The 22,765-nt window shown below is 41.1% G+C and overlaps 1 protein-coding gene across 3 annotated transcripts in view; it reads left to right on the forward strand.

Annotated features, from left to right (window-relative positions):
* Positions 1-19,313, forward strand: part of wdr11 (WD repeat domain 11) — a 56,754-nt gene extending 37,441 nt beyond the window's left edge. Inside the window, exons 15-30 of one of the 3 annotated variants that reach the window (XM_044214404.1) lie at positions 57-178; positions 1,159-1,306; positions 3,595-3,701; positions 4,075-4,189; positions 5,525-5,696; positions 5,884-5,992; positions 7,658-7,720; positions 8,079-8,144; positions 9,240-9,429; positions 11,365-11,460; positions 12,078-12,243; positions 12,713-12,810; positions 14,104-14,249; positions 15,177-15,256; positions 17,205-17,422; positions 17,531-19,313. In XM_044214404.1, the coding sequence (XP_044070339.1) occupies positions 57-178; positions 1,159-1,306; positions 3,595-3,701; positions 4,075-4,189; positions 5,525-5,696; positions 5,884-5,992; positions 7,658-7,720; positions 8,079-8,144; positions 9,240-9,429; positions 11,365-11,460; positions 12,078-12,243; positions 12,713-12,810; positions 14,104-14,249; positions 15,177-15,256; positions 17,205-17,407 (1,881 nt within the window). In that variant the 3' untranslated portion in view covers positions 17,408-17,422; positions 17,531-19,313. The other 2 variants (XM_044214403.1, XM_044214405.1) reach the window with 2 other exon arrangements.
* Positions 19,314-22,765: the final 3,452 nt, after the last annotated feature.

Consider the following 22,765-nt stretch of genomic DNA (forward strand, 5'->3'; position numbering starts at 1 on the left):
GTGTGTGTGTGTGTGTGTGTGTGTGTGTGTGTGTGTGTGTGTGTGTGTGTGTGCAGGAGTGGTCCCCGTCCCACAACCTGAAGAGTCTAAAGAAGAAGCAGATGGCAGCGAGGGAGGCCATGGCTCGGCAGACGGTGTCGGACGCCGAGCAGAGTAGCGTTGAATCCTCAGTCATCAGGTCAGCATTATAAAGCTTCAGCTTGCCAGGATAGAAAGCCCCAAGGCAGAGTGCGAAAAGTTTTTCAGACTGTCACTTATGAGTAAAATCCTCCAACACTAGATTGAAATTACACATATTTTTTGGTCACCCAAAAAACCCAAATGTTGAGTATTTTCATAAAATCGTACAGTAAACTAGCTGTGGTCAGGGTGGAAATCGTACCTGATGTGCTGTCCACATCTGTCAGTTTGCAAAAGGCCAATAGAGGTCCTTTGTGTTAGCAAAACAATATATTATTTTAAGCCAATTTTAGTCCACTTTTTTAAAATTAGACCCAATGGATCTGTGGCTCAAGAAAGCGGAAGGTATTATTTTATTTAACAGTTAATCATTCCAATTCCAAAACTATTTCTTTACCTTTTATTATGTTTAATTGACTGATTGTCTGATTGCAAAAGTCAACAATCCAGTACTCTTGTCATGTATGTATCCTATATTGTGTAATATAATTCTGTGTCGCCACAGAAAAAACAAGGCCTAGATCAGTGCCCTTTTTGTCTTTTTTGTGTGACGTACCTCCTCACCCCTGTCAGATGAACCCCTTGGACACCACCTGTCATGTTCCAAACATGTTTATTTAATTTTAAACTGGATGTTATTTAACTCAATTGATTATATAAATATAATCTTGTTATCCATTATATTAAGCTATTTCAACAATGTATCCTTTACTTTTTGCTATTTTACCATTTATTCATTGCTTTTAGCTATCTGTTTAAATCTCTCTGGTCACTTGCTAACTAGTTTTCACACACTCATTTTTTCAAATTAGTTGAGCTTCTCAACAATCTTTCCCCTGGCAACAGCAGAAGTACCCCCTGGGGTACAACTACCCCAGGTTGGCCTTGCCACTGTCAGCAGCAGAATATGAAGATGTCCAGCCAAAATATTTCACACTGGAAAGAGTGCAAAAAACCTGACATGTTTCTCCTCTAAAGTCTCCTGCAGGATGCAGAGAGCAAGTCAGAGACCAGCCAGGCCATCTCAGCCAGGGAGCATTTTGTATTCACTGACACAGACGGGCAGGTCTACCACATCACCGTAGAGGGCAATACAGTCAAAGACGGTGCACGAATTCCCCCTGATGTAAGTCCAGAGACTGTCTTTTTTATGTCTCTTTTTTACTTCATATCATCCCGAACGTCATCCACACTGATCCTTGCACAAAGCTACTCCTACCCGTTTCATATCTCTCCCTTTCCATTCAATGTAATATTTTGTTAATCCTTTCTGTGCACAAAGATCTAAATCTGTATTTTCTTTTTCCTGTTTACTTTCTGCGGTCATCAGTAGGTCCCCTATCACTACTTCTATCTCTGACTTTCTCCTTCCCTCTCTCTGTAAATGTATGTATCTATCTGTTATCTGTCAAATCTATTAATCAATACTTTCTCTCAGTATTGTAACCTACACTGTTCCTTATGCTGTATTTGACTTTTACACACACAAGAGTTTCACATAAATTACTTCCCTGTTTTTTTGTTCAGACATCTGCATTGTGTCAACATTTTACCACATTTTGGAGCTCAAAAACACTGCTTTCTGGTTGCTAGCCAGCGTCTGCACAATTTCCTCCTCTATAAAGTCAAAGACATCACTCCCCCTTTATATCCTGTGTCCTGCAGGTTTTTTTGTGGGGCTTGTGTGGGGGGTGATATAGATGTTGGCTCCACAACAAAAAGTGGCCAACCTAATGTGCCACACTCAGTAATAAACTGCATGCAATCAAATTGAAGGGTTTTCAGCTAAATTCTACAGCTTTATGTTTTTTTTTTTTTTTTTGCCAGATTAAACCTTTTTATTTATTTATTTTGCTAGAGAACAAACTGAATGTGTGTGATTTTGAGTGTGTCATCACTTTTGTCCAAGATAGTGTTTCGCACGTTTTCTCTCCACTTGTTCAGAGCATGACTCAGGCTCAGACGAAGAGAAACTGTTTCTGTATTGTAAAGCATCTAATGGGAACCTAGCTATCAATTTGCTTTGACAGCAAAATGGCCAGGCTGGTAAACTGAAACAAACTATTACTGAAGAGAGGATTTCTTTTCACCTGGATGACTACACGATGCGGTGGTAATAGCATAGCAGAAGGATGTTTTACAGGATGGACATGTCGCCACTAACAAAGAACCCTTTGATTGTTGATTAAAGAAAGGTGTTTAGTTGCCCAAGCATCCGTTTTCCCCAGAGTACCATAAAACTGAAGCTATTGTTAGTCTTTTGAAAGACTTTGGCTTCAAGAACTTTCTTGTATTCATTATCTAGTTGTGACTTGTAATTGTGTCAAGCTGAGTCATGCTGTAGAGTAGGTAGCACCTTCTGTTGTTTGTTGTTGATTGCCCACGTCCTCTGGCAATAAAAGCAGCACAATTTCATACCTTATCACCAACATTTATCCATTTTTATTTATTTTTTTCATTTGAGAAGGCAAAATTCCCCTTGCTCCATACAGTATTTCTCAAGAAAAGCCTCTGTAGTGATCAAATTCTCAAGTCCATTTCTGAGCAGCATTGTTAGACGGTCTGTGTTTTGCTCACTCACTACCTGCATCTATTCACACCACACAGACAGACACTCTAGGTTTACCTGGGGATTTTAAAGTCTTATCTTCATGACGGCTGCAGATTCATTGCTCACAGATTTGCATACCCCAAAGGTTTTACAGTCCTTTCAGGATGATAGAAGATCTTCATATCTTTGTCAGGAAACTGACAGAAACTCTCCTAAAAAGTTTTGTCCTTTCATCCACTGCATACACACTGAAGTTGAGCTGACAATCTTGTGTGTGTCTTCACATCAGCACTCGGTCTTGTGGCGCAGCCTTACTTAGACTCGGATGTCGTGCTTGTTTACCACTCGACTGCCACATGTATTTTTAATTTATTTTCCTGTTTTGATTCACACTCAAACATTGAATGTCACAGAGTATGATGTTTTTATAGTAGAGGGAAAAGGTGTTTTGTACTAACCATTGGTTGGCTATAAAAGACGTGAGTTGTTAAAATCATGACATCATTGTTTTAATGTCTATGATTATGATCATGGACTTCTGATGATTTTTAAAGATTGACACAGGTTTTCTCAGTACTTGAAGAGTACAACTACAGTAACTCATTTGTGATGCTAGTAGGTAATAATTTAATTCTTATAATTTAGTGTCTGTAAATAATAGAAAATAATCCACACAGGCAAGACGCTTAAAAACAAGACATGCTGTCAGAATTGATAACTAGATGTTTAAGTTTACTTCAGTTGCAGTTTTCAAATACATGACTTAATTAGGAATCTTTGAGCAGTGGTCAAATGTGCAGCTGTCCTTCCTTATTTTTCCTCTCGCTCCTCTAACTGAATATGTGCGTCCTCCTGTGTTGCAGGGTAGTATGGGCAGTATCGCCTGCATTGCCTGGAAAGGTGACACCCTTGTGCTTGGTGACGTGGACGGCAATCTCAACTTCTGGGACCTCAAAGCTCGTTTGTCCAGGTAACAGTTAAATTCTAAGATTTTATGCAAGTTTTAGGCCACTTACTGCACTGTACCTACAGTATACATTACTACCTACAATTCTCCAAAACATTTATTTGTGCTTTGTTGGGTTTTTATATATTCGTTTAATTTTTTATGCAATAAACCTTAAGATTTTGTGTTGTGCAGGCTAAGATCTATGCTTGGAACTTCACAAATGCGTGGTGAAAGAAATTAACAAAAATAAACCTGCCCAGAATGTTCATGGATTGATTATCTGTTCATGTATGCTGATGTTTCTTACTTTTTTCAAATGAATGGGAAAGAAATTACTGTGGGGTAGGAAGGAAAAAAATCTGTCCAAAATTACCAGTGCTGTTAATGTTTTCAGGGGAATACCAACACATCGTGGCTGGGTGAAGAAGATACGGTTCGCCCCGGGGAAGGGCAACCAAAAGCTGCTGGTTATGTACACAGATGGAGCAGAGGTCTGGGACACCAAAGAGGTGAGGCTCCACACAATAACCGTTGGCACTTGCTGGTGACATGTCGTTGTGACAAAACGTTTGCAGTTGATTGATTGGTTTGTTGTAACACATAAATTCCCAGCATGCATCACCTGACTGCACTGCATAACTCAAATAAAAGGAAAGAATCTGCAGCGGTCTGCTGGTTCATAGCAGTGGTTTACATTTTAGCAGATTTACCGTGGCAGAATTAATCCGTAGCACAGTAATCACTGAAGCACTACAATATTGTGGCGGGGTATATTTATCTAATGTCCTCTCTCAGACTAACGCTGCGGTAATAGTATATCCGCTGTAATTGCCCTGTTGTATTTAAAGAATCATTACAGTGCACTGTATAAATACACATACACAAGACTTAAAAGCTTTCCACTGACATATATAACCTCAACCATAGCAGGATGGATGATTCTGATTTCTGTAAGCAGCATGCATCCTCGCTTCCTCTTTAACTTTGTTTACCAAAGTCGTCGTCATCCAGAAAGTCCTCTCTCTGCACAGTCTTCATTTCACCTCATCTAAGAATCCTTCTGGCTACTTTGCGCTCCAGTTAATCATTTGATCTAATGTCACAGACTGGACTTTTTTTTTTGTTTGTTATCTGTATCCACGGAACAATATTTGTTAGCTTACCCAGCAGCAATGCGTTAAAAATTGAAGAACAGATTAATGAGGACACAGATAGATGCTCTTGTGTATTAGTGGGGTGGGGGGGTGGAGGGAGTGGGTCCCACTGGAACACTATTGTCTGGGTGGAGGGATGTGTTTTCTTGAGGGGAGCTGAGATAAGACACAGTTTTCCATCCCCAATTGTAAAAGCCAGACAACAGATGGATCAAGCAGCAGAGGGAAACGAACAACAGCTATAGGGGTGGGAGAGAGAGGGAGAGAGGGTGGGAGGAGCAGGAGAGAATGAGGGAGGAGAGGAAGTGCAGGAGCGATCTCCGAAATGCTTCAGCGCTCTGCTGACAGCTGGGTTGCACTGACTCCCATACAGCCCCATAAAAACCCAGAGGGAGAGAGGTTTTGGAGAACACCTTCTGAAAAGGCCTTCCACTGAGTCTTCCATTTTGTATCATGCTATACTCAGCATAAATTAGTTTACAATTGCCCGCCTTGTTGGCCATCCTCTGTTTTTGATCCAACAGGCTTTTATTGAATCCAAAAATCATCCCGTATTGTGTCTTTCACCATTTTGAATTTTGTAGAGAAAGGGTAATTTCCCACCATCCCCCTAGAGTTGTTGCAGATGCTTTAAAAGAAGCTTTTAGGTCACAGTTTGTGATGAACTACCTTGGCCCTCTTCTGTTGCAGGTCCAAATGGTCAGCAGTTTGCGGATCGGTCGTAATGTGAACTACCGCATCCTAGACATTGACTGGTGCACATCAGATAAGGTTGTGCTGGCCTCTGACGACGGCTGCATCCGAGTGCTGGAGATGGCCATGAAGTCCGCCAGCTACCGCATGGATGAACAAGACCTAACCGGTAAGCAAGGGAATGAAGAGTGTGAAGGAATGAAAGTAAAATTGCATATAGTGGTTTGAGGACAGAAATGGATTGGATGAAGGCATAATGATTAAGAAATGATATGCTTTTTAAATATCTATCCAATTACGCATTAACAGCGATGGCCTAATATTGTGGTTTTTTTATCTGTGGGGAATATGTTCAGATCCAGTGTGGTGTCCTTACCTGCTGGTGCCCCGAGCTGCCCTCACTCTCAAGACTTTCCTGCTGCTGCAGCCCTGGTCAGGAACCTTCACCATGGACATCACTCAAGTGTAAGTCTCAACTCTGAGTAAGTCACTGTAAATGTGTCCACTCTAAAATCATCCCCTCTTATGATGTCAGGAGTGTTAGTAGGGCTAACACACTTAAGGTCACTTTTATGTTTTCAACTTCGCCTGACCTGCATGTCTTTGGACTGTGCGTTGAACACAAGAGCTCCCAGAAAAAACTCACATGAAAAGTGACTACTTGGAGAATAAGCAGCACCACACTGAAAGGACCAAAGACAAAAATCCAAGTCATAACCTTGGTAAGATCTTTTATAAGCCCTAGTTTTCATGTTCTTGTACTGCAGAAAGACATTTTGTTAAAACATGTTTGTAAGCAACTTGATAATGAAACAGTAGTCTTTACTGCTCAAGATGCCCTGAGCCAGTCTACAAAATCAGTATCAGGGCTGACAAATGCGTTTTTTTTTTTATTATTTGTATCGACTATGTAAAGCCTGGTCCAATGCCAATCCTGTGTTTATTGTAGCGAGTTGTAGTTGGGTGCACCAGTTGTAAAATGAAAACCAAATACTGGCACCTACATGTATCCCCAAAGCAAGCCGGTGTGAGCAAGTAAGCAGAGTACAGCATATTGATAGTGGCCAGTAGTTTCAATTATTGATATCCACGCAGCGTCCATCAGTGGTTGAGCAGAGCTGCTTTAGGTTAAACTGCATTTGAGCTGGCGTATATACATTGTTGATCTTGGGGATGAAGACAGGCTGTCAATCTTAAACTTACTGTAACAACAGTTGGGCTGTCCGGCTGACCTCCTCTCACCACATACAGTATGTCATTCAAAACTCAGTACATCAGTATGAAGAGGTTTTTAGCTGCCAAACATATCTAAAAATGGCTTTATTCATTTTAATGTAGACTTATTTCTAGGCTGATTAGTCTCAGTTTCAGCAGAAACATGAATCACTTGAATTGGGATCTTGGTGAAAACTTGATAGTGCAATCCTTATTTAATACAGTTTCACTTTGGATTTGAGGCTGATTTTAGTTCAGTTTTAAGTTACAAACTAGAAGTTGAGCAGGAATGGTCTAAAGCCAAAGCTAGTTGTGTTTAGTAATATATGAAATAGAAACTTGTTTGTCAGTAAATCAGATTTGAAAGAGTGAATCGTTCTTAAGAATCAAGATCAATTAATAATTGAATGAATTTCCAAGCATCAAGGTATAAGAATAGTCTTGATGTATTTTCTTATACTACCGTACCATCTGCCAACCAGTTGAGTTTATTACCTTCATAAAAAATTTGCCAGCGTAAACAACTCACCTTTGTAAACAAGTCAACATGGGAGCCAATAGAGGCCGTCCTGAGAGAGGAGTTTTATTTTTGTTTTTTTCAGAGAGCTACATCTGTGTTTAACTATTGCCGGATGTAATTATGCCCCAATTTAACTGAGCCCTCAGTGCAACGCTGCTTTCTTCCATTAAACACGCATCTGCCTTATCATAAGTCAGGCGGCTATATTAGCAGCGTTCGCAGGGTGCTACCTGACCTCAGCATTAATGTTAGGATAGAGTTATCTATTATTGCCTGACACCACAGATCAACTTCTCTTAAACAGGTTTTCAGCTTCCCATTTAATATCAGGTCAGGTTTTATTTTAGGGAGACTTGAGAGGAGCCATTTGACTGAGTTTGATCCCTCTGCTTCAGAGACTACAATGAGAAAGACGAGATAAAAGGCCTGATCCAGGAGCAGCTCAACTCTTTGTCAAAGTGAGTTATTGCACTTTCTAATGGTAATTATTACACGCTGTAGCTCAAACTAGAATATTTAATATTAATGTTATGATGCAAACGCCAACAATCAGATGTTGGTTTGATGCATGTGTGTGTACTGTATGTGTGTTTGCCAATGTATCTGTGCCAGTTTAAGTTTTTGTTTATGTACTTTTGGCTTGCAGTCAGAGTCCCAGGGTCCTTTGTGTTTAGACAGCAGGCCCAAAGAGCGTGTAGTCTGTGGGTTGACAGATAAGAGGAATCTCCCATAACAGCAACACTGGGCCTGCTGTGTTTGAGAAGTGTAATTGGCTCTCTCTGTGTTCTGATTGTCTGTCTCTGATTGGCTCCCCAGTGATATGAAGAGTGTGCTACAGGACCCGGAGCTCAGCCTGCTGCAGCGCTGCCTCCTGGTCTCACGGTGAGTTAAAACTCTGCATGGAGTTACCACTGTTTGTTGTCTGCACTGATTGTACTTTGATCATGAGGGTTTACTGGTACCCCAGCACAATTATTTTGTTAACATTCAAACAGTGCACCTATGTCAAAGACTAAAAAAACTAGAATAGAATAATGTAACTGTAAAGAGAGAAACTGTTACATATAACAGAACACATGTTAAACTTGCCTTTGACTCAATATGTTTGCTTCTGCTAACGAACTGGGTTTGCAATCAAGCTGCTTGTTTGCCTCGTTGTTGTTCTCTGATTTCTCAGGATATGAGCAAGACATAATTAAATGGATCAGGAGTGATTTTCACAGCTGTTATTTGTGGAATATCAATATAAAAATATACTAATTTTTTTATTTTTTACATTTTACTTAATTCAGAAAATGTAATGTAATAGGGAAAGACAAACAAGATGATGTAATATTATGAGGCAAGTCGAATAATTTTGTTTTTAAAGCAGTCAAGTTATCTGCCAAGATACCAGGGTTTATTTTTGCTGTAACTGTACAACCGTGACTCTGTATCTCCATAAAAAAGCATGACATGAGAGCTAGTGTCAGCAACTCTGATCTCGTCTCTGCTCCACTTCTCATTTCTCTCGAGTATCTAACAAATAAAGAACAGCCAGTCTGAGCGGAAATGCAACACCTCCACCCTCCCACCCCCATTTGCAGCATGTTATTAAAGCTATGATTTACCTGGCATGTCCCAAGGACGCTTTTTGTATGACAAATACTGTGACCGTTTTCTTGCAGAAAGCTCATGATTATGTCTCTGCATTCGTCCATCCAAGTTTTTATGCCATTGATAATGTGGCAAGGTAACCTAGCAACAGCTGTGTGCCTGTGCAGATATGTTAAAAGAAGGCTGAGGAAAGTAAACGACGGAAGATGAGGCAGAAGGATGTAGAGAGGGGTGGAGGGGAGCTTGCTTAAAGCGCAAGGCGTGGGCTGGAAGATTCAGGAATTATGGTCATTAGTGAGCAAACTACTAGAAGAACCAAGCAGCATGTTGATTCAGACTGCAGAATGTGAGTAACTACTCCGTTGTTGTGGTAAACTGCAGGCTGTTCGGGGATGAGTCGGATCTTCACTTCTGGACAGTGGCATCCCACTACCTCCAGTCGTTTGCCCAGGCTCGTCAGCTAAGTGTGTCCACTGCAGAGGGTCAGACCCAAAGTGAAGGAATCCAGCTGTCACCTCAGAACCACCTGGACATCTGCAATGACGTCCTGTGTGAGAGCTCTTACTTCCAGGTCAGTGAAACAATAGAAGAAGAGAAAGTTTTAGCCTCTTTTTGTTGCTTTTTCTCTCTTTTGTAAACAGACAATAGAGACAAATACCTGATTCCAGCAGTCAACACTTAAAAATTCCCTTTGGACTCATCCAGAGACAGTCACTATCCTCAAGTCAGACCACACACAAACAAACACCACCAGCCTGTCCCTTGTCATCCACAGTGTCAACAGCATCGCTTCTGTCACACAGTATATTCTATTATTAATGACGCTGTGTATCCTCTGTTGTCTCACTAAGCCCCAGTCTTGAAGGGAAGCAACTCAAACTTTTAAGCCATTGAGGTCAAATCTGTCCTCTACTTCGCCCTCACTACATTTATTTCGCCTAACATTTCCTCGCAGTGATTCTAGCCCACACTGGGATACGCTCAATTAGAAAACATCCCTCTCTTGTTTGGGCCGTGTCATTGCTCGGATCAATGCGTCTCGCTGATGACATAGCTGAACCAGAGTACAAGACCCCTATAAACAATACCCTGAATCTTCTCTTCTTTTTTTTTTTTTTCAACTTTAATTATCGACCCGACCCAGTTTGTTCTGAAGAGTGTTAGAAAAGTTTCTTCAGAAGATGCCCATTGATTGGTCCTCCTCTCCTGTGTCTGCCCGCATCACTCTGCTGGTTGGCATGGCAGCCACACAGCCCATTGAACAAGGACATCCACCTACATGTTGCCATAGTGAACGCAAAGGTTTCCGTTTAAAGGTTTATTTTTGTGTCCCGGCTGCAGAAAATATTTCTGTGGACTTTACTTTAGAGGAATAGTTTGAAAAAAAAGTGTGGAATGTTGGTGCACTGGTCTCTTTTCCCACAAGGCTACATCAATATACCCAAGGAAGCAGAGGAGAGGAAAGAACATGTACTTTTTTTTAATCAAAGATGAGTATCCAGTTCCGAAAGATGTCAAGTAGCTTTTAGCTAGCATTTAAGTTTGAAGTAGCAGAAAATAAATGGGCTGTCTAATGTCAGTAGACGTCCTCTTGAAGTCTCAAATAAGCCTGTAATTTTTTTTTCTTTGAGTGTTTTTCAGGATTGTTTTTTTTATGGATTATGCACCATTCTGTTTTTGTTAAAGTTCTACTCCCTGTTAATGAGGGGCCACGCAGTGATCACAACGTTAAGACTTTCAAAGAGCTACCCAGACAGTCTGCAGCTACATTTGGCTCCTGTTGTTATAAAACAGCTTCGGTGGCAGAAGTATGACTGTAATTACTAATATCCAAGACTCCAATACAGAGCATGCGGTTGCTAAACTCATTTGATATCTCTGTGAGGATTTATGCTCACGGCTGTGACTCGCAGAAGAATTCATCATAATAAAGTGCAAAAAAAACTTCTGTGTTAGATACAGATACACAAGTGTGCACACACACACACATACAGCCTATGTAACAAATTTTCTACTGTGCTGTTATCGCTCCCCTCATTGTATCATTTTCCCCCTCTAGCCCTCTTATAAAACTGATGAGCTCTCATACTTTGAAATATCTATTGCTGTTTTCATGTTTCATGCCTCTCATTTGCTCACGGTAAAAAAAAGAGAGCGATCTCTCATCAGGGAACATGTAATGAAATAATGGGGGGAAAGCCACCAATAATGAAAGGCAGTATGGGAGGCTCTGGCACCAGAAACACTGTGAAAACTCCTGAATATTTTAAAGGCTTTGTAATTACACTCTCCATCTCTGGACTCCGTATTTCTATAATTGTCCTCCATATCTTTTTTGCTCATCATTACTCTTTTAATGTCCTTAGCGTATATTCTGTGTGTACCAACTCATTCCATCTCTCCCACACACACATGTGCAAGGTTTGACCATGGATCTTTGGAAGCAGTGTGTAAAAAAACAAAACAAATTAAGCTAACTTGTGACTCCACCTTTACTGCTCAACAGAAGTTCCAGTTGGATCGGGTTCACCTGCAAGAGGTGAAGCGCTCCAGTTATGAACACACTAAGAAATGTGCTGACCAGCTCCTCCTGCTGGGTCAGGTAAGTATTACACTACCTATACTGTTCACGCAGGGATGTCTGTACATGTTGCATTCACCACAGTGGTTAGCATACTGTAACATAATCTTCTTAGTTTTTGTCTTTAGCTGTCACATCATTTTGATAATTCAAAAAATAAATGTGACACAAATCTGTCTTCCTCTTTCTTACTTACTGCTTTCAGACTATATACTATCCTTCTCTCTCACACACACACACTAACACCTTCACACACCTTAGCTGTGCATACATATGGTCATAATTGTAAATAGGTCATATCGGTGGAGCCTAATAAAGCAAGATGGACGATAAGTGCTGCTTCTGTCCTCTCTGGCGTCTCAGCCTGTGGGGATTGAAGTCACCTCTCTTCCCCTGTCAATGCCACCACTCTCCTAATCACAGCCTGCAATCAGCAGGCTGTATGTTGAAGGTGCAGCCCTCCTGTAGGCAGGCAGGCAGAGGCCAGCCTGAGCTGACTCCAGCATGAGCTTGAGCCTTCATTTACACCAGATGAAAAGCACAATAATAAACATAATTTCCCCTTGTTATTCCATCTTGTTCAGTTTCTCTCCCCTACCTCAGTCATTACATTCTCATCTCTTTGCTGTTGCTCTCAGACAGACCGGGCGGTGCAGTTACTGTTGGAGACGAGCGCAGACAACCCCAGCTACTACTGTGATTCACTCAAAGCCTGCCTAGTGACCACCATCACCTCTTCAGGCCCATCACAGTCCACCATCAAACTAGTGGCCACCAACATGATCGCCAACGGCAAGCTAGCAGGTAGTGTTATTGTATGTGTGATAGCAGTTAGTGATCCTCTCAGCTCTAATTTTAATGAGTACGAGCAGCATTCATTGTGTGGGTGTCTGCAGCCTTGAAAGTGCCTTAAATAATAAATAAATAATAAATAATTAATCTATACTTTAGGAATTTAAATAAACTAGACACCTTTTAAATATGATCTGTTTTATAAAGGTTTTAAAAAGTTTGCAGCTATTTTGTCTCACCAACCTATAGTTTTATAGATTCTGCATTTTTTTTCATTGTCACAATTATTTAAAATGAAGACTTTGGATTGGACTTGATCCACGTATTGCATAATGAGTGTGGCTACTGCCAGCAGATTTACAGTGTGTAAAGAAATCATCAGAATGGGGTCTGGGCACAGTTAGCCACCTTGTGTAGTGATACGCCATTATTTCTCCATCTCACATCTATGTACAAATTCTCCCCTTTTGCTGTCTGTCAGAGGGAGTACAGCTGTTGTGTTTGATTGACAAGGCGGCGGATGCTTGCCGCTACTTGCAGACCTACGGGGAGTGGAACCGCGCCGCCTGGCTGGCTAAGGTAACACAGCATGACGGCGTCCATCAACAGGAAACATGTAATGTTTGGATAGTATGTGAGTGGTGGGTGGGTGTTAAGTGTGTACATACTGTATATTTGTATGCTTGAGTTTTTGTCTTTTCTGTTGGTAATTGTAAGAAGATTGTAAAAATGTCAACGTTAAAGTATTCTTGTTAGCTTTAGTATTAGCATTGCAAGTAATACATCTGGGAAACACAGGCAAGTTAGGAGCGTTCTTACACTGTACATTAGGGCTGCACCTAACGATTTTCTTGAGCTATTTAACGATTATTTCTTCGATTAGTCGATTAATCTAACAACTCATTTATCGATTATTCTAAAGATTATTTTTTTAGTACTTGATTAATATAACAATTAATTTACCCAAAATAAATCTCAAAAACTTGTCTTGTTAATATTTCAATGTTTTATTCAATAATTTTCTCTTCCAAACGAACAAATGTAACAAGAAACAAAATATGTACTGCAGGGCATTATTCAACAAAAAATATATCTGTCTCTTGAAAATATTATAATATTTGAAAGAATAAATTTATATATTACTCTATTTCTAGTAGGTTATTTCTTATGTTATCATTTTAATTCCACTTAATTCACCACCTTATTTTAGTTTTTACTCACAAATTACTTTAATCTGCTCACCTTGCTTTTCCCTTCAGTTCTCTTTTCCCCACACACACACACCGGCTTGCCCCGCCTGCCTCTTTCTGTTTCTCTCTCCCGTATGTGTCTGCTCTGTTGACTTTCTTCGTCAGCACTGTGTTTTTAAAAAGTTACCCAAAAAACACAACTCCCGTTTTGGATTTTTTTCACCCGCGATTCCGTTTTCCATAACAGCAGATGAGCCGCGCGTGGGGGAGGCTTGTTGTTAATGACGTCGCCTATTGAAACCAACGTGGCACCAAATTACATCAGCACCAACAGGTGTACTTACAAGCTTTTACAAAACAATGGCATAAGTAGACCTACATAAACAGGAGAATCTCTCTCTCTGTGTTTTTCTGCAGTGCATGTGCGGGAGGGGTAGAACGAGGGGAGATTGTGGCCGAGGTTTTAATGCTGCAGCTTGTCCTCCGGGGGAATCCATGCATTGACCGGGTGCAGCCATACTTCATTGCTATGTGTTGACACACAATATGCAAATCGACATATTTCCGTAATCAATTACGTCGATGAATCGTCCCAGCCCTACCGTACATACAATTTGTCACTAAGAGCACACCTTTGAAGCAGTTGGAAGTTCAGTGCCTTGCATGTTGTGTGTGTTTCCAGGTGCGTCTGAGCCCAGCAGAAAGCTCAGATGTGCTGAAGCGTTGGGCAGAGCACCTGTGCTCCCCGCAGGTCAACCAGAAGTCCAAAGCCATCCTGGTGCTGCTTTGCCTGGGCTGCTTTTACAAAGTGGGAGAGATGCTCCACAGGTAAGAACCAGGATTGATGCTGATTGATATTCCCTATTTATTGATATTTATTCATACTTATATTATTGCTGTGCATTATCCACCATCTAAAAATCCAGTTAATCTGCTACACTTGACTTGACAGTACTCATTATTGCACTATTACTTATTACTTATATTATTACATTATATTCTGCCGTACATACTTATCATCAACCGGTAAATCCACTTTGTACTTTACACTTCTTTTAGCTTTTATACTTCTATTCATTTTGTACTTAATTTCTTACCTGTATTATAGCGCATTATATTTTGATTTGCTTAGTACTTCTATTCCTGTGTGCACTGACGTGATAATGAGCAGCTGTAATGAAAGAGTTTTTCAAGAGTATTGAATTTTAGATTGAGAATCACAAACCCTGTGGTTTACTCTGTTCTCTAAACTTGTATTAATTTATTCACAGAAATAGATATTCACAATTTATTCTTTTAATTGAGATTCCCTTTTTATCTTCAAATCTGTCAAATTCCATTTCATAAAATATATTTACGCTATGACTTTTTTCTGCTTGATCTTCCTCTCCTTTGCTCCCCTCTTCTTTCATCCACAATAATAAACTCTTGAGTCTTTATCAGTTTCCTCTTCTGCTTTTCTCCCTGAATACATTGAAGGACACTTCACAGCGTATTGTACGGTCTGACCCCATATCTCTTACCTCAGCATCGATCTGCTCTTGGTCTACTTATCCTCCTCCTTGACAGCTCGTGTTCTGAGATGTCTTTGGCGGCAAACGCTCTTTCAGAGAATTAGTGGCATCACAACGACAGGGTTGATGTATGTTTTAGGATCACAGACATCAAGGCAGGGATGATACTGGTTTCTGACAATAGCTCTCACCTTCTCCTGCTGCCTGTGTCTTTTTCTTCCTCCTTCTGTCTCCTGGGCAGTATGAGGTACTTTGATCGCGCCGCCCTCTTCATCGAAGCCTGTCTGAAGTATGGGGTGATGGAGGCCAACGACTCTTCCAATATCCTTTTTGAAAACCCATTACTGCACTCTGAGGGCCGTTTATAACCAGAGTTAGCTCCGCTGCTAACTCTGTCCATCTCTCCTACAGACGTGCACTCGATAGCAGGGAGCTTTTTCTCAATGAAGGTCAATTTAGATGCTCCACAAAGCACGTCGTGCTACATTTCACGTTTCCAATAGCCAATATCACACTGTGGTCACAGAGCTCAGCTATGCCGCAGACTCAAAATTGAACTTTCACAACCTAGACTTTTTGAAACATATTGTATCACACCTGACCATACACATATAGAGCAAAAAGTAGATATTGACAGTACAGTATCTGTTGGTCAGTCTGTGTTGTTTGGTGTATCACATACTACACTTTTGTTTTTTGTCTCAGTTGTAAGTATGTTTACTGTCTAACTTAAAGGATAGGGCATAGTGTCCCACTGTTGATACAACTGTTATCTTGTTGAATCCTCAAAGGGGTGAGAAACTTTTCTTTTACCTTTACCTTCCTTTTTTATCAACATCATTTTTAAAATAACTTGTAGAAAATGTGTTTTTATATTTTTATAGAGTCATCTTTTTGTAACCCCACATGTAACAATAAACACAAAAAAGACAACAGAAAAAAGAAAAGATTTAAAAAATTTGATTCACCCTAAAATAATATTTAATCTAGAAATGTATAATTATTGTGCGTGCACTGAATTGAAGACATCCCCTTTGGCTTGTTCATTGGTCAGAGCTGGCTTGTAGCCACTAAGTGATTTTAAGATTTATGGAGACCATACCAGAAGCAGACTAAGCCTGCACAGGGCCAAGCTATCTTTCAAGAGAGTAAAAATATCTCATTTTCAGACTTTTGTTCATGTTTGTTGCACATGTACTTTTGTAAAAATACAGGTGCGTGACAAATGTAAAACCAACATAAACTGGGCCCAAACACAATCTCCATGCACAAGTGTTAGCGTGTGTGACCAACTAATCTGCAATTTTGATGACCATCGGCAGTAGCGAAAGCAAGGCGCAGTGTGGATAAGAGGCTGAATACATTGGGTTGGTAGCTAAAACTAATGCAGTCAATACAACGGTGCTGCAACAAATCCACCCTTCATGAAAGTTATAATGTCCATGGATATTAACATAAACTGGCCAGTTTATGTTGAAGCTGTTTTAGAGAGGTGTTGATTCAACGTTATAGTCTTTTTAGAGGCTGCAGTTTGTGTTTTATCTAATAGTTTTGCATTATACTGAAAAGTGTTTGTATGTAGCATACCCTCATTGATTTTAAATGTTGTAATTTTGGAGATGTCTGCGTGACCACTTGTAGTGTTTGCATTAAAAGGTGGTCTGAGCGGGGAAAACACAAGTACATGGAAAAATGAGTACAAAGATGTAACTGCGCTGTCAGGAATATACCACACAAGCACAAAAAAATAGGCGGCTGCCAAAATTGGCATTGCAACTGAATGTACAGTACTGCTGGCATTGCGTCAGCAGGAAAATCGGGCTCAGAGTGTCGAAGATCTGGTGACTACAAACATCACTATTTATAATCCATATAATTTTTTTACTCACCAAACCGTTCAGTGACCCTGTGTGCCCTGAATGGAATTCATGTTTCTTCACTCACTTATTCAGGTTTTTTCTTTAAATTTGTCACCTTGACAAAGCTTGTATGCGGACATTTTGATGTTAATCATCTTCATTAAATGTGTCTCCTGTCAACTTCATTGGATCAACTTGGTTACCACTTTTTAAAGTGATTATGTGTTGCACCATTTAATTTTTAGAGTGTAATAATCTACTGTCCAGTAGCTTCAAGTCACTCTGCACTGACAGTTGAAGAGTGTGACATTAGATGAAAGCATATTTTTGAGTGATGACAGCTTTAGTTGGCCTGCTGTGTTTTTATGTCCCATCAAATGTTATGAGTTCTCCCTGACCTTCGTTTGCACATAAGCTTATCGAGGCTGCATTTTTGGACTATGCACGGCTGCTACGCTCACTGGGCCTGAGAGAGGGTGCTGCTCTGTGGGCATCACGGGCCGGCAGCGCCGGGGAGCAGCTGATGGAGGAACTGTTCCAGGGAGAGGGAGGTGTGCCAGAAACCATTCTTGGCAAAGAGGAAGTCGAGCTGGGCCAGGAGCGCACTGAGTGACCCCAAAGCCGGGAGGTTTGGAAGAGAACGGATGAGATACTCTTTGGTGCAAATCAAGGGTCGGCCATTCAATCTAACTTCAATAACGTAACCATTGTGAATTTACTTTGTGTCGGCATCCAGGGGACGTATGATCATCATCTCCACGTCATGAGAAGAGAGGAGATATGAGGAGTTTCCTCCATGTGAAGCTGTCAGTCCGTCATTGGAGCCTGCCCGTGTCTGTAACTATAATGAGTTTGACATTTCTTAATGTTTGGTATGACCAGTGTGTGCTTGTGTGCATATGTGTGTGCATGTAACAGCCCCACACTTTTGCCCCGATTCCCCCGACAAATGAAATAATACAGATTGTTGTTTTTCGGTCTGTGTTTTTGTTGGTTAATGAATTTAACTCATTTGATTTTTTTAATGGTTGCTTGTTAAGCTTTATTTTGTGTGCCTGTATTAATAACTTCAAAGTACTGTTGTAGCTCTGCAAATTTAATTTGCCTTTTTGCTGCTGAGATTAAATGTGGCAGAATTAATTTATCCCAAAATAAGACGTCCCTTATTTCATTTTGAAAATGCACTGCCATTATAGAAGCCCCCATCACTTCTTACCATACCTGAATTCCAAAATTAGTTTTTTGCACTCTTGATTTAACCAAAAACACCACATTATCTGAATGATAACTTTGAGTCCTCTGCCCTCCCTGTAACCAAGATACAAATATTCTTCTAGAGACACACATAACAGACTGGACGTTTTATCCACAGCAGGTGGTGCTGTATAAGTGACTGACCAAAGCCTGCTACTGCACAAAGCTCTGCAGCTGTAACTGTTAGATGGCAGTAAAATTAGTTAGCCAGGCCTCCCTGCACTTATTAGACACTTATTAGTGTATTACCTCCCTGCACACAGAGGGGAGAGGAATCTGACCGCTGCCACCTGGGTGATACCAGTTTGTGTAGAGTTCAGTTCAGTTAAATAGATGCTAATACATTCCATTAATCCAAATGGAATTTTTTAATTTTCTACTTTTATGAAGACTAGGGATGATACTTTGCTCTCTGTATTGTTTGATGTTTGTATAATGAGGTTGTTCTCTGGTGTGTGTATTACAAGAAGAGCTGTCAAAATGTGTTGTAACTCATTTTAATCAGACCTCTGATGGATCATTTACACACAAACAGTAATCTGTGCTGCTTCCACTGTTGCTCATCACAATCACAAAGCCTGACACAGTTTAGGAAATGGTTTAGTCCTACTGCCATATCTCCTCTGCTCTGCTTTTGCCTCATCTTTACATAGTAAATATCCACCGATCATCAAATCTGTATGACAATGCAAAGACTTTAGTGATTGTGTGTTTAAGTTCCTCGTATCGTGTTTAGTTGTCCTGAAACGAGACAGTAACTCCATCCACAGGACCTGTTTAGTATGTTTTTGTGTGTTTCATAAACACCTCAGTGCTGTTTCTCTTCTGTGTTACAGTTAACCCCAGGCAGTGTCACTATGGCAACCCAGGCCTATTTTAGGGGACTACATGTTGTTGCTGTAGATCCATTTCCCATAGCTCCACTAGCATACTGTAGGATCTCATAGAGAGCCAGCATAGAGTCACACAACCCAGCAGATAATCAGCTGTAGTTTAACTGATGCTGTGTATCTTCCTCCAAGCATGTCATCAAGTATTGTGGAAGCAACATGTACTGTACTGCCTCTTTATGATAAGGCACTAGTTTGATTAACACTCGCTGCTTTTCTTTGTACTTAGATAAAGTAAACTAAGTATAGGCCTTTTTTCATTGTTCTCTGTTCATTGTTTACACAGTGATCCTAATGCTTTAAGCTATATAAATATTGCAAGAGAAAAAAAAGATGTATATATGGATGGCAATAAAATCAATATTGTAAACTTTATATTTTCGGTGTATTTTTTTTTCCTGTCTAAAGATGTTGACAGAAGAGGGCGCTCTGACCCCTAAGTATGAAGCAAAATGGCAGTGGCTCTTTTATGATAACTAGTACAGTGCCCGATTGCTTGGCCCTGAAGTGCTGCTTGCAGCGAACCGCTCATCCGATAGACTTTACACTCGACACTGCTCCCTTGGATCCTCAGCAACATGTCCGCCAAGTGTGAAGTCTATCGAACGAACGGTTGTCCAATAAAATCTAAGGACAGACAGACGGCGATTTCTTCCTTTATAGGTAGATGGCAGGCACTTTGTAAGAAAAGACCTGTTATATCAAGTGCTCTTTGTAGTTATCCTCCTTTAATTTCAACCCAGGTAGATCGAATTTGAATGTCCATTCATTTATCAAACTGTCTTAAAAGCGAATTAGTTCCTGCATGAGTCGCTTCCGCAATTAATTACTTCTTTTCTGCTCAGAAAGAGGGCCAACAGCTGGCTTCAGCTCGCTGCCCAGGTCTAACCGTTTTCACTATTTTCTTCGCCTCAGATTTATTCATTGACATGTATTCTGTTTCTTCTCTCTCTCCTACAAAAAGCAGAGCACAAAGAGAAGAAAAACAGTCTGAAACAGAAGGCCACACAAATGACTTGATTGTGTTCCTTTAATGGCTTAATGAATAACTGCCGGAGAGCCGATCCAGCCGTTACAGCCAGGTCATCAGTATGCAGGGCCTCACTACAGGATTTCTATTCTGGCCCACTGCTTATACTTTAGGCTACCACCCAGCTAGCCAAATGGCTCTGATAACAACTCCCATCCAGCCATCCTCACTTGTCACTTCCCTTTTCCATTCTATGTACTGTATCCCCTGCTTTTTCTATCTGTCCCTGCTTTTCTTTCACCTAAAGAAAACAGGCAGTCACAATGCCAACTCATGTTCTCCACTCATTTCCTGGATGTCTTGTTTCCATCTGCTGCTTGGCTTTCACCTCTCAGTACCCACCTCCTGAAATAAGATTCAAAGTAGTGTTAGAAACACAAGATTAAGTGTGTTTGGATCTGTGAGGAGCACTGTTTCGCGCTACATATGACGAGAATTAACAGCTGGCTCCAAATCAGTCATACACAGTAGTCTCGCTGTTAAGCATTCTCAATCATCTGTATAAGTAGCCATCGAACCAGGCCTCTATGTGCAGCAAGAAGAGGCAGAGCCAATACTGCACAGTCTGTGTGTGTAAAACAGTGAAGTACAGCAGGTCATGCAGTTCCCATGAGCGTGTTCTCCTCTGGTGCTGACAGATAGCTTTATCCAGGATGGGCAGGTCTATGCCTGCTCACGCAATTTCCAGAAAACCTGCTGTGTCTTACTCTGCGTTTGTGTGAGATGTTTTCCGGCGTGTTTTTCCCCTCCTCACTGAGGGTTACCACTGAGTTCATCCCTCATTTTCTCTGTAATTATCCCACCTTCCATTGTTTTCTCAACACCCTCCCCAGACGTTTTGGAGCATTCTTTAGGCAGCTCACACCCCAGGTAGTGGAATTATTTTTGGGTTGAGTGGCTGCTCCATTTATGAGGATAATTATTTGTCTAGGTATGTTGATAGCTGTTTCACTCTTGTCCTTTTGACCTGTGTTGAAAATAAGGTAGAATAGCATTAAAATTACATGCTTTCCTTTGTATTTACCTGCATCTTATTTGATATTTCTCATCCTTATAGCCAAAATTGTCTATCTTCTCCACATGACTGTAATTGTGGCTCACTTCTCACAACGTTCTCCACGCTGTTATCAACAGTTTCTTACTCCCAGTCCGCTCCACAGGGAAACTGATCAACACGTGTTAGGTCATATCCATTTCTCTCACACAATCACTCTCACATCCCACATCACCTCCCCTCGCCCACATCTGGGGGTATCGCCTGGCGTGGAAGGAACCCACAGGCCTGATCTCTTCTGATATCTGCAGCCAGCCGCTCCTCGGATTGGTTAGAAATGATTTCCCTCCCTCCTTTCAGCCTCTGCTGTTGGTTGAGCTCCCTGTTCCCCCTGATGTTTGCAGACTCTGGTTGGCTGCGCAGGGCCCCTGCTGGGGCCTCCAGGTGATGTTTATGCTGAAGGTATTCAGGCCCCCAGCTTTATCCGATTCCATTTAGATGAATGTCACAGTGTTCAGCGGACCATGGCCTCACCTTGCCACAACACCACACTGCTCCCATTTAACTAAGGCATAAGCGAGAGAGAGTAAAATGGAGGTAAGGGGCTGGGCAGGGGCAGCATAGGGGAACAGGATCTCTGGAACATTACCACCCGATGACAAACTCTCATCGAGTCCCGGTAATGACTTGCGGACAGGATAATCTTAAAAAGGTCCTGCTATCTCTAAAACAGCTCTTTTGTGGCTTCCACACATGCATGTTGTGGCCAGGGCTGTTATTTACAAAAGTAAAGAGGAATCAATGAGTGCATTGTGTCAGGAGCGTGGTGCTGCCTCTGTCAATTACTGCAGGGTGGTGTGCAGCTCCTGCGCAGGCTTTTACATGATTCTACACTACTAATCCTCAGAGAATGATCAGGGTTATGTGTGTGAGAAAGAGACTAATGATTTGCTAACAAGGTTAAGACTTGCGCAGACAGTGGAACGTGGAGACTTCGTTAGATTGACAGATCTACTGGACTGGGGGAAAAATCCAAACTGGGAGTAAGGGGTTTATCTGATGATATTAATGCCACGTACAATAGGAAATCCTCACTGCAATGTCAACAAGCCAGAAAGACACCACTAAAAGATCTCTTCCCCAACTCTTGTTGACAAAGCTTAAACCACATCCAGACCCTCTGGTGACTGTGTGTGTTTTTATGTGTAAATAACAAATAGACACTGCAGAGAGATCCTATTAATGACTGTGAAGCAAATTAATACCAACTAAACAATAAAGTAGCGAGAGATGAAGAAAGAAGAGGCCTAATGGACAAATACTTAACTAAACAGTACACATATTAGTGAGGAGAAAAAGTTAAGCCAGGCCTATTATATGCAGACATGAGAGGACTCAGGGAGACCCAGATATCCAAGCAATGTCTCTGGTTGATCCCAAAATGTGTTTCAATGGCAGGCCATGAGGTAATAGAGATGCCACAGATGCCCCTACTACAGTGAGGCCCTCCCCGGGCTATTTGCCACTGTCCTTTGGGAGATTAGAGCAGGGGAAGGCAGGGATGATTATGAAGGAAATGGCCCCTTGTAAGTCGCTGTACGCTCGGCCAGCCGGCCCAGGGCAGCAGAGACGGGAGTATTCCCTTTCATCGGCAGACAGTGGGAGCCAGTAGAGGATGTAAAGGATACCTGTGCTGCAGCTGACCCATTTCCTGTATTGTTAGTTGTGTATATGTGCATATGTATGTTTATCTGAAGCTGCATATGTTCCTGTGTATCTATGAATATGTGCTCGGTGTCTGAA

This window comes from Siniperca chuatsi, linkage group LG11 (genome assembly GCF_020085105.1).
Source record: "Siniperca chuatsi isolate FFG_IHB_CAS linkage group LG11, ASM2008510v1, whole genome shotgun sequence".
NCBI lineage: Eukaryota > Metazoa > Chordata > Actinopteri > Centrarchiformes > Sinipercidae > Siniperca > Siniperca chuatsi.